General features: G+C 47.1%; 1 protein-coding gene across 1 annotated transcript in view; it reads right to left on the reverse strand.

Annotated features, from left to right (window-relative positions):
• The window catches only part of PLEKHH1 (pleckstrin homology, MyTH4 and FERM domain containing H1), a 47,595-nt gene extending 36,284 nt beyond the window's left edge, over positions 1-11,311 (reverse strand). Inside the window, exons 1-2 of the mRNA XM_048219818.2 lie at positions 11,230-11,311; positions 3,892-4,050 (exon numbers count right to left, since the gene is read on the reverse strand). Of these exons, the coding sequence (XP_048075775.1) occupies positions 3,892-4,017 (126 nt within the window). The 5' untranslated portion in view covers positions 4,018-4,050; positions 11,230-11,311. The remainder of the gene's footprint in view (positions 1-3,891; positions 4,051-11,229) is intronic.
• Positions 11,312-11,465: the final 154 nt, after the last annotated feature.

Genomic DNA, 11,465 nt, shown 5'->3' on the forward strand with positions numbered 1-11,465 from the left:
CACATCCTCCTGATCTCTCTTGCTCAGTGCTGGTGTTTGAGGTTTATACACGTAGATCACCTGACTCACTTTTACCTGCAATGTAGTATTCCATTGTACAAAGACACTCAGTATGTTTACCCACTTCCCTGTTGAGAGACATTTAGGACATTTCCAATTTTTCATACAGCAATGCTACATTCTTGTATGTGACAAGACATTCTTACATATGTGTCCTGTGACTAAGACGTCTGGATTTATTTCTACCATTGCATTTTGTGCCTTCTATTCACCCCCCCCTTTTTTTTTTAATACTCTTCTTTTTCTTCCTCGTCTCTATTTCATAGACTTTAGTCCATTTCCCTACTCTACTGGTTTGAAAGTTCTATACTCTATTTCTATGTATCATCATTCTAGACTTAAACTCCAGGCTTAAAGACCGCAACTTGTTCCCCAGTATCTGTTCTCCCCTTCTTTCTCACACAAATCAAAGCCTCCAACTTTTAACAGAGCCCATCGTTATCCAGAATAAAGACTACACTTTCCAATCTTCCCTGCCGCCGGGAACAACCACAAGAATAAGTTTTGGCTAATGGGATATGAGCGGAAGCAATGAATGGAAGCTCCAGGTCATATACGTAGACGGAAGGGGTCGGAATGTGGCCATCATGGGAGCCCTCTCCAAGCACGCAGCAGACACCACCCTTGGACTATACCCCTCACGTCTTATGGCAGCCAAACTATAACCCAGCTAATACGGTCAGCACAGACTTTTAAGAAATGCATGCTGCCTAGATTCATTCTGCTTCGCAAATCTGAGGCTTCACATCTTTCATCAAGTTTGGGAATTTTTAAACCATTCTCTCTCTGAGTACTGTCTCTCCTTCACCCTGTCCTCCACTTCTGGGACCTTATAGCATCTCATCATTCTCGCATCCATGTCTCAGCCTCTGGCCCTTTCTCTCCCTGTGCTGCATTCAGGACGGTTTCCTCAGGCCCATCTTTACGCTCATTAAGATTGTCTCAATGGTGCCTTATCTAATGTTTGATCTATCTGTTGAACATTTAATTTCAATGAAGACATGTTTTACTTCTAGCAGTTCTATTTGGTTCTTTTTCCAGTCTACGTGATCTTTTTGGATAGTGTCTTGTTCTTATCTCAGATGTTCAATTACTTCATTACATCTTCAATAATTTTGAACTCATTTATTTTATGGTGTCTTGCCAACAGTTCTTTATTCGAAGTTCTTGTGGGATCGTGTTGTGTATGTGGACTCCAACTCAGGACAGAGTATTCTCTCAAGCATTTAGTCATTCTGGATCATATATTCATCTTTACTATGAGTTTACTATGGGATAATGTAAGGATTCCACATCATCTGGGCTGAGGTCTTGTTTCTCCAGAGAGGGTCTGTGTCTATTCCTATGAGGTCTCCGAGGGGTATCACTGGCCCAGAACTGAGGGTTCCTAATCCACACAAATAGTATAAATTCTAATGCTAAACCAATACCATCATCAGACTCTCAGGGAGTACTTTTCTTTGGCTTTCTTTTGTTTTTTTTCGGCCCAGAGCCTCGGCTAAGCATGAGAAGCTGTTCTGTCATTTCCCTGTGTTGGTAGGTGATTTTCTTTACCTTGTCTACCTTTTTTTTTTTTTTTTTAAAGATTTTATTTATTTATTTGACAGAAAGAGACAGCCAGCGAGAGAGGGAACACAAGCAGGGGGGAGTGGGAGAGGAAGAAGCAGGCTCCCAGCGGAGGAGCCTGATGTGGAGCTGGATCCCAGAATGCTGGGATCATGCCCTGAGCCGAAGGCAGACACTTAACGACTGCGCCACCCAGGCGCCCCTCCTTGTCTACCTTTTTATTTACGGTAAAGTACGACTTTATATGACGGTTTCAGTTTCAGCTCCAGCTTCCAACAGGCCAGACCTCATCTCTGTCTCCACAGATTCAACCTCAAACCTCTCATTACTACAGGGAGGCCAGTCACACAGCCCGTCCCACTGAGCAGCCCGAGTTGAGTACCACTTAGGTCTCTCCTCCTCGTTTTGCCCGCTGAGGATTCCTCCTGTTTTCTTCAGCATGTGGCTCTGCACCGAGGAGGATATTTTAAATATTTAATCCAGTATTTCTAGGTGTTTCATAGCAGTCTTTTTTTTAAAGGTTGTTTGTGGTCCCTATCACTAGGAACAGAAGTCTCTTTCCTCTGAGATGTGTTTTAAACCAGCTGGGAGACCCTACTTACCCTTTCCTTCCCTCCCACACCTCCCCCAGTAACATAGCCTCAGGCAAGGTTCTCAAACTTTACAGTGTACGAACCTAATTTCTGGGAGCCTATAAAACATGCAGATTATGAGCAGCACCCCAGGAGACTTGGACCAGGAGGACTGGGGTGGGGCCCAGAACGTACATGCTTAATAAGCACTCCAGGTTTCTGGCTTGGGTGGCCCCAGGACCAGCCTTTGAGAACCACTATCGAAGGCCTGCTTCCCTTTTCCTGAGGTGACTGCATTGTACCCTTTCTCTTAGCACCTGAACCACAGCCACAGGAACCCTGCCGGTCTCTGTTCTGCAAAAGCTGAATGAGGAGATGTCAATGCCAACAGACCCAAAGTTCACAAGCTCTAGTTCAGGCAGGTGCCAACAACTTGTCTTCCTAGACTCCAGGCTGTGGCGCTATCAATAAAACAGGCCGTTTCCTCATGCTTTACTAACCAGACTTTGACATTACTTGGAGAGGGGTGGACTGAATATTACTTTTGTACTATGAATGAAGAGTTGGCTAAGAAGATGGATGATGTAAACAAAACTAGAAAGAAAAGAGTTGATTCAATTAAGATACTAATATATATACATACATACATAAAGTACAGGTCTCTACTCTCCAGATAGGTTATGCTCCAAAACGCTTCTGAAAGTCAGCTGTTTAGAATGCATCGTCCCAGAGAAACATTACAAATGGTGGTCAGTTTCCCAGACCAGCCCACCCAAGCCTATAAAGACAATAATCATTCCCATTTAAGACCTATTCCATGCCACAACCTTTATATATGGGACCTGACACAATTCTCAAAATAACTGAAAGGCAGACATTTGTGTACCTGCCTTAGAGGTGAAGGGACGTGCCAGGGTCACACAGCTGGTAAGTGGCAGAGTCAGGTGGCTCTGGCTCCAAAACCTATGTCCTTATCACCAGGAAACCTGGCCACCTTCCATAGCTCCTATGCCTAATAGAGGGTGACAGCAGGGTGGGGATTTTCCCTCTTCCCCCCTAAAACACCTTCCTTGCCCACGCTGAAAAGGAAGTATTAAGGGACTAATTGAACCTCCACTACAGCCACAGTTGACCCAAGAGGTAATGGGGGACCAAGAAGATTTCTATCATCTCTCTGGAGCAGGAAAGAATGCAAGATGACAGCTTAGTAAACTGTTTTGATTTTGGACTTAAAAAAAAAAAAATACCCAGGGTTTCATTTTGCATGTGTGGAAAGTATCTTATTAAAAGTTCACCTTTCTGCAATGAGTAGTAAATAAGCCCTAGGGACCTAAATACACAGTATGGTGAATACAGACAATAACGCTGCATTACAATCATCAAACTTGCTAGGAAACTGGAACTTCATTATTCCAACCACTAAAAAGAAAAGACAATTACATAATGGGACAGAAGTGCTAATTACCACTACAAAGGCAACCATATTATAATATATATCAGATTAATATGCAGTGTGCCTTAAATTATATAATGTTATATGTCAAATATACATCAATTAAAAATTAATTAGTACCTCAAAAAAAAAAAAAAAGCAGCAGAAAGAAAGTTCTCCTTCCCCAACTCTCCCTCTCTAACTCTGGCCCTATCTGACATTGACCTCTGCAGGGAGGTTAGTCAGCTCTCCAGGACTCACCTTGTCGGCCAACAGCTCCCTGATCTTGCTGGCCTGCAGGCGGAAGCGGAAGAGCTGGGTTTCCAGGGCGAGGCAGCGCTTCTGCCAATCCACGCCTGCGCGGGTCTCCACCTTGAGTTCCGCCATGATGGAGTCAGCTTCTGGCTATTCCAGGGATGCCTGGGAACCAGCACACAGCGAGAAGAGAAGATCAGTAAGTTGTGAGGAGGAGGGCAGAGAAAACAGGGCTGGGGGAGGTGAGTGAGTCATTGCCATGGTCACTTTTCTTAGCTCAGTGTGTCCCGTTCCATCGTAAGTGAACTGAGCAAACTCAGGAAATTACAAAATCTGAGAAACGGTAAGGAGAACCTAGTCTCATTTTTAAAGCAGTAGAAAGTAGGTCCTCATATGTTTTTCATTCAATTTTCCATTCCATATTTCCACAAATATGTATCCATTCAACAAACATTTATATGCCAGACACTGTTCTAGGCACTGGAGATACAAAGGTAAATAAAAGAGGTCCCTTGAACTTTGAGTTTTCCAAGGAACTCTTAGGAAAGTCTAATTGCAAAATTACCATGTACTCACAATTGCTAATCAATGTGCAGGTAAATGGGAGGAGGAAAGTGGGGTAGGCTATGGGGGAGGGATAGGGGGGATGATGTTTAGGGGAGGCTTAAAGTGAGTGACAGATTCATCTGAGATCACAGAGGTAACTGGAGGCAGAACCCTGGTTTCCCGTTTAGTACTGATTCTAGTACACCTATATAGATTTTATTTATTTATTTATTTAATAATTAGAAATCCATCCATCCTTCTTTCCTTTCCTTCTTTCCTTCTTCCTTTCTCCCTTCCTCCCTCCCTTCCAAGTAGTCACCACGCCCAAAGTGGGGCTTGAACTTGAGACCCTGAGATCAAGAGTCACACGTTCCACCGACTGAGCCAGCCAGATGCCCCCACCTAGACAGATTTTTGATGAGAAAAAACGGAATGAAAATGTAATGCTTTGAGTTTCCTTGACAATTTTCTATTTAGTTGGGATTCTGTCAGTTGTCATCGAATCATCCTCTTTTGGAACAGATTCTTTAAGTTTTAAAAGGCAAACAAAATGTTGGTAGACATTTTGCTGTAGCCTCTGGAGGATGCCACAAATTTCTGGAAAACAATCATACAAATTCAGAACAAATCAAGTAGACACCCATAATATGCCCAGACAGGGAAATGTACCCGATGTCTCCTGGACAAATTTTAGAGAAGACAAACTAGGTTGGGGATGAGAAAATGCGGAAGAGGACACAGCAGAGTGAACACAGAAGAGAGATGGGCTGAAAGACATATCTGTCACCAGGACTTTTTAAATAACCCCCCTCCTGCCCCTGCTAACAACAGTGATACTTGCCAACAAGCATAAATTTGGTCTGTCCCAAACCAAGTATTAGGTGATTTCTAAGGAATGACTTTTAATTTTTTAGGTTGATAATATTTTTACAAAGTGATTGGTCAGAGATACATATGACTTACAGGTGAAATGATATAACGTCTGGGATATATGCTTTAAAACCTCATGGTAAGGGGCTAGCCGTGGTGTGGGGAGGAGATACATGAAGTAAGATTTATCAAATTGCTGATAAGTTCTGAAGTTAGGTGATGGGCACTTGGGAGTTCTTTATACTGGTTTCTCTACTTGAATAAATGCCTAGAATTTTCTGTAATAAATTTTTTTTTTATTTAAATCCCTTTTCCCTTCCTCAGGAGTCACATGGCCTCAGGAAACCCAGTCACGTCCTGCACTGTTGCTGAATGCTACCTTGGTGACCAGTGAGCCTGTCCTCCATGGATTGACCACCTCACATTTGACTTTCATAAGCATCTTTCTACCATACCATAAATAGCCATCATTGATTGGGTTCTTATTATATGCCAGGCATGTGTGGCCTCTTTAATCCTCATGACAATACATAACACAAGGTGAGGGCATCTTGCACGAGGTCCTCTCACACGAGGACACCAAGGAACTGAGAGGCTACACAGAAAGTTCTAGAGCTAGTAAGTAGTGGGGCTGGGATTCTTGTTCCAAAGTCCCTGCTCTGAGCAACTGTGCTCTTTACCCATCCAGAAACTAGAAAGTATTCCGATTTTACAAAGAGTGAGCTGGATTGTTAAGAATGAGAGAGATATTTTATGGGATCTTTCAGGAACCTGGGCACTAAAGTGAACCTATATTCAAGATTTTCCAGGGCAACCTGGTCTCAAACATTCTGACACCATAACCTCCCTAAGCACAGACGTTTATCATCTGTCCTGACTTTTTATTTAAAAAAACAGGGTCAGTAGACCTGTAGAGAAAGCCCCACAATTAAACACTGACGGGTCTGGTGTCTAATCTTTGGGTTCTGGGCAGCTCAGAATGCTGGACACATGACCTCAGCCCTGCTCTCCCGGGACTGTCATCCTGAACAATCCGGACATTGTGACCTCCCAGCAATCCCCACCTCAAAAGACTGGGACCGACTGGAACGGGCAGGAAGACAAAAGACAAAAACAAAACATGACCTTCTCTGAGCTAAGATCACAGCTGAAAAGACAAAACAGAACCTTGTAGGGCCCCCAAAGAAGGCCAGGAGGCTTCATCGTGTTTGATTTGCTTTGTCCTTTAAAGGGATTTTGCTTTTCCTCACAGAAAAAAGAAAAGATAAGAAAAAAGTGGCAGATCTGAAAGTAGAACCTGGGAGTCTTGCAACCTAGCTCAGGGCTAAGAATTAGCAGTAAAAACACCCAAGTAAAACCAAGGGGCAGGGGAAACTTAATACTTTTGGGGGCATTGAAAGAGTTTGGTGAATCTTAATTCCCTCTTATTGACTGTCAAAGCTACAGCTCCAGTTCCATGAGGACAGTGGAAAACCAAGTCATCAAAATCTCCAGGAGCTCTGGAAATAAAACACATCATTGGCCTCTGCCTAGCCCTGGTATCTGAAATTATACGCAGACTGCAGGGAGTCCTTTCCCAATCAAGCATCTTATGACATCACATTTTTTAACAGATCAAGTGTTCTGCGAAAGCCTCTCCCTGCCCTGGGAATGCAGCGAGGGGGCTGGCCCTGTGCTAGGCTTGTCTCAGCATGTGAGAAGAGCTAGGGGCTTTGAAGAGGGAACTGGAGCAAGGTGCCTGCTGCCAAGCACGTGACCCAGAGGCCCTTCCGACAGAAGCAGGTGGTTGCCGCAGCAGCTATAAAACATGAGATGTGAAGGCAAAATCCCAGTAAATTGAACTTCACCTGCTAAGTCACCTCACACTTGTACCTCCCGTAAAGATGTGCAGAAATGAGTAGAAAAGAATTTACAGGATGGTTTTTCACTTTCCAAAGCACTGTGAAGGCGTGATTTCTCTCCTTATCCTCTCAAAATCCCTGAGATGTAGGACAAGTGATATTATTCACCATGAACAGATGAGAAAACCCATCACATCTGTGGCTTGAGACACAGAGCTAAGTAGTATCAGAGCTGGGCCAAGAATCCCAATCTCCCCACATACAGAACATCCTCCTTCCACGCAGACGCTTCAGTGGTGGTGGAGCAGTCACATGCTACCCGGCCAGCCCGATACAGAACATCAATGGCAAAACAGATGGGGGATGAGAGAAGGGACAAAACCCAGTACGACTGTTCATGTTTTATTCTGGAAAGTTTCAAATACACACAAGAAGTAGGGAGAACAGTACAGTAGGCCCCCATGTGCCCTCCCCCCAGCTACAAGGATCAACTCATGCCACTCTTGTGAAACCCACTTCTCTTGATTTCTACTAGTGCCCAGTGTGCTAAACTGCTTAGCAGGTGACAAACGACCACACAGCCTGTAGCACTGCTCTGGAACTCCCTAAGTCCTCCGGGAGCCTGAACTGACCCAGCCACGGAGGGTGGTGGAGTATGCCTCAGAGGCAGGGGCTGTGCTTAAGATGGGTGATGAAAAGGGGCCACACAGAGTCGTTAGGTGACCTCAGACTCTCAGAGAAAACACAGACCTGACCTGGGATGGCTTTGGCAAGTGTAGGGATTGGACCCGCAATTGACAAGATGCTGAGATTAAATTTAATCCAACCAACTTTTGTGAAGTGATTCCTATGTGCAACGCTGGGGACATAAAGATGAATAAAGATCCCATGGCTTGCAAGACTCAGGTCTATAGTCTGTATATCCTGGAACTTCCCTGCAAAGAGGACCAGCCAATACACGACCCTAAAACAAAGAGGTCAGAGGTCACTGCAGGAGGCTTCCCAAGGTAACAGGGACTCTGAGTACAGTTCCCCCGGGGCTCTCCCATGTCACCTCACTATGGTTCACTCCCTGAGTGTGAGCACCTTTTGTGATTTCCACTTGCTAGTGATGGGTTACCACCATCTTCTAAAAGTGCTAGACTAGGCTGACCACCTGCCCATCTGTGGGAAAGGAAGAGCTTTGTGCCCCCTTTCTGAGGATGGAGCTGGGGGAGGGGGAGTGGACACAGGTGGCATAGCTCTCTCTGCCCATACCTTGTCGTCTGATCAAGCCAACAATATGCGTTTTACTCTTGGGTGCTGAGCAGCACATTTCACAATGTTGGAAGAGACAGGAAAACGTAAGCATGTTCCAGCCTTGGGGGATCTAAATACCAGAAGGGACTAGGACAATCAGGAATAGCATCCTTTGAGAACAAAACCAGGAAAGAGAAACAGCAGAGTGTAGTACTTAAGATCCCGCCTTCTGGCACCAAACAAGCCTGGGTTTGAGTACTGGCCCTGGCACTAATTAATCTTGTAACCTTAAACCGTTTGCTTAACCTCCCTGAGCCTCATCGCCATTTTGAAACTGAGAGCAGTAATATTTGAAGAGGAGGGCAATAATATTAGGTTGAATCACATGGAATTATCAACCATTTAGCCTTTTTTTTTGACCTTCAAAAATGGCAATTTCAGGGGCACCTGGGTGGCTTAGTCGGTTAAGCATCCGACTCTTGGTTTTGGCTCAGGTCATGATCTTATGGGTCCTGAGACTGAGCCCCACATCCGTCTGGGCTCCGTTCTCATCTGAGAGCCAGTGTGAAGATTCTCTCCCTCTGCCCCTTCCCCCCCCCCCCACTTGCACGGGCTCCCTCTCTCTCAAATAAATAAATCTTTAAAAAAATGGAAATTTCATAGACCATACTAGGTCTTATTTTTTTGAGAATTAAGGAGATATTACAAAAGCCTGGCACACAGTAAGCACTCAATAATGATAGCTACTTCCAACAATGAAAAGGCAAACCACCAGGGCCATGTGGCCCAAAGATACATTACCGGATCCACCTCAGAATGGTCAGGGGATTTTTAAAAATTATTTTACCTCTTTACTTTTGAATACTGAACAAGAGTATACGGTACCAAGGCTTCTTCCCACCCCTGTACCTCAGCCACAGTTCTCCCCAGAGGCAACTGTGTTATGGGGTTTTATGTCTTTCAGAGATATCCAGTGCAGACACAAGCTTTCATAGAGAGGTTGCGTGCACGTACACAAACACAAATGGTGGCCCGCTACACACCCTGTACTTAACCTATAACAGAGATCTTCCTGTATCAGCATACATACCTGACCTGTCTTCCCTCCATGCTTTTTAACAGCTGTATTGTATTCTACTCTGTAGGCATTACACGATTTTATTTAAGAGTCCCTTACTGACAGACGTTTGGGTTGTTTGAAACCTTCTGCTAAAACAAACAATGTTGCAACACAAATACGTCATTTCACATGCATCGGAGTATATCTGAAGGATAAAGTCCCGGAAACGGAATTGTAGGGTTAAGTGACAGACATTTTAAAATGGCCAAATAGTCCAAACTGCCTTCCCCAAGACTATGTGAATTCATACACCAGGCAGCAACCAGTGCCTGTTTCCCCGTGGAGGAGGTCAGTTCTGAATGTGACAGAAGGGAGAGAGCGCTCAGCTGACTCTCCGGAGAACGCAGGCTGGTGGCTCCACACCAGCCTGCTGTGAACTCACCCGGATCGGGAGTGCGGGAATCGTCACACCTTAACATCAGCAGGTACAAAGCACTCTTCAAACCATAAGGAGCCCAGAGTTCCCCACGCGGATACACAGCCTCACAGAGAGAAGGACAGAAGGAGCAGTGCACCATGGGGGAGCCGAGGAGGAGGCACAAGCTTCTTCCCCGCAGCTGCTGACTCCTGAAGAGCGCAGAGCGGCACCACATTTCCTCAACTCAGCTGTTAGGCTCCATGAGTCTGAGGCCACAGGGTGTCCCCCACCATCACCCAGCTCTAAGCAGGTCCCCTCAGCAGCCTATGGGAGGGGAGGTGGGCTGACGATGCACCCCACATTTGGAATTTAGGAGGCTTGGGTTTGAGTTTTGCCTCTTCCACTTTTTAGCTATATGACCTTGGGTAAATCACAATTCTTCCGAGTCTGTTTCCTCCTCTGTAAAATGGGGATAATAGCACGCAGAAACACTAGAAACACTAGTTCTATGAAGTGTTAAGTGACATTACCATACACAGAGTCTGGCACAGAAGACAGTCCAAAAAGCCTGCTGAAGGAAACGACTTTTCCGGTGAAATTGTTATTAAACTGATCTTTCGAGTATAAGTTTTACCTGAAACGAAGGCTCTGTCCCAAAGAGTTTTATGAGACGGACTCACAGTAAAAGCTTACAGGGATGTCCTGGCAGGGAGAAATCCCGCAGGGAGCGGATTCTACTCTCAAGTGCAGGTCTCCACCGCCCTGCCACCCCCATTAAGGCTCCCTGGTCCCTGGTGACAGAGTCCTCTCTAAGGCTCGCAGGACACAAAGCTCCTGCTTGTCACTCAGTGCCCCACTTGTTTTCTTTTCTGCTTGGCTGACCTGCCTCTAGGAGCCGATGCTGACCCAACAGAATCCCTAAAAGAACCACCGAGAAATCACAGAAGAGATTACCTGAGGCAGTCGGCGAGGAGAGCGGGAGGGGGGAAGCGAGCGGGCGCCCCGGCAACGCGGAGGAAAGCCTGCAAGTGCGCCCGAGGGCCCTTCCCGGGGGCAACTGGCTCCAGCCGGTCCCAAACTCCCGCTCCTCCCCAGGAAGGGGACTCCCCGCCGCGCGCCGCGGGTGCCCCGAGCCCGACCGCGGCGGCCAGCGCCCCCAACGCCAGGTGGGGAGGCACCTGCTCCGGAATCGCCTCACGGCCGCAGAAACCCGGTCCTCTCCACCCGGCCAAAGCCCTCCGGGCGGGCGCACACCCCCGAGCCCGTCCCTGCCCGCGGGGCGCGCGCGGCCGCTCACCTCCCGCCAGCTCGCCGGCGCTCCCGCCGCCCACCCGGCCCCGGGCGCCCTCCGCGCGCGCCCCGCCGCTGACCTTGCGTCCTTCTAGCCCGACTCCGCGGCGGCCGCCGGGTCTCCGCTCGGCGGCTGCAGGGGTCGCGGTGGGCGGGGCGAGGCGGGGCGGGGGCCGGGCGCGGTGCCCGCGGGCTGGCCGCACAAAGCCGAGCCGGGCCTCGCGGCACCCCATTCAGCGCCGCGCCGCGCCCCCTCCTCCCCGCCCGCTCCTTAAAGGCCGAGCGCTGGCGCGGCTCCTCGGGCGCCTCGGGGAGA

Source organism: Ursus arctos, unplaced genomic scaffold, assembly GCF_023065955.2.
Source record: "Ursus arctos isolate Adak ecotype North America unplaced genomic scaffold, UrsArc2.0 scaffold_25, whole genome shotgun sequence".
Classification (NCBI taxonomy): domain Eukaryota; kingdom Metazoa; phylum Chordata; class Mammalia; order Carnivora; family Ursidae; genus Ursus; species Ursus arctos.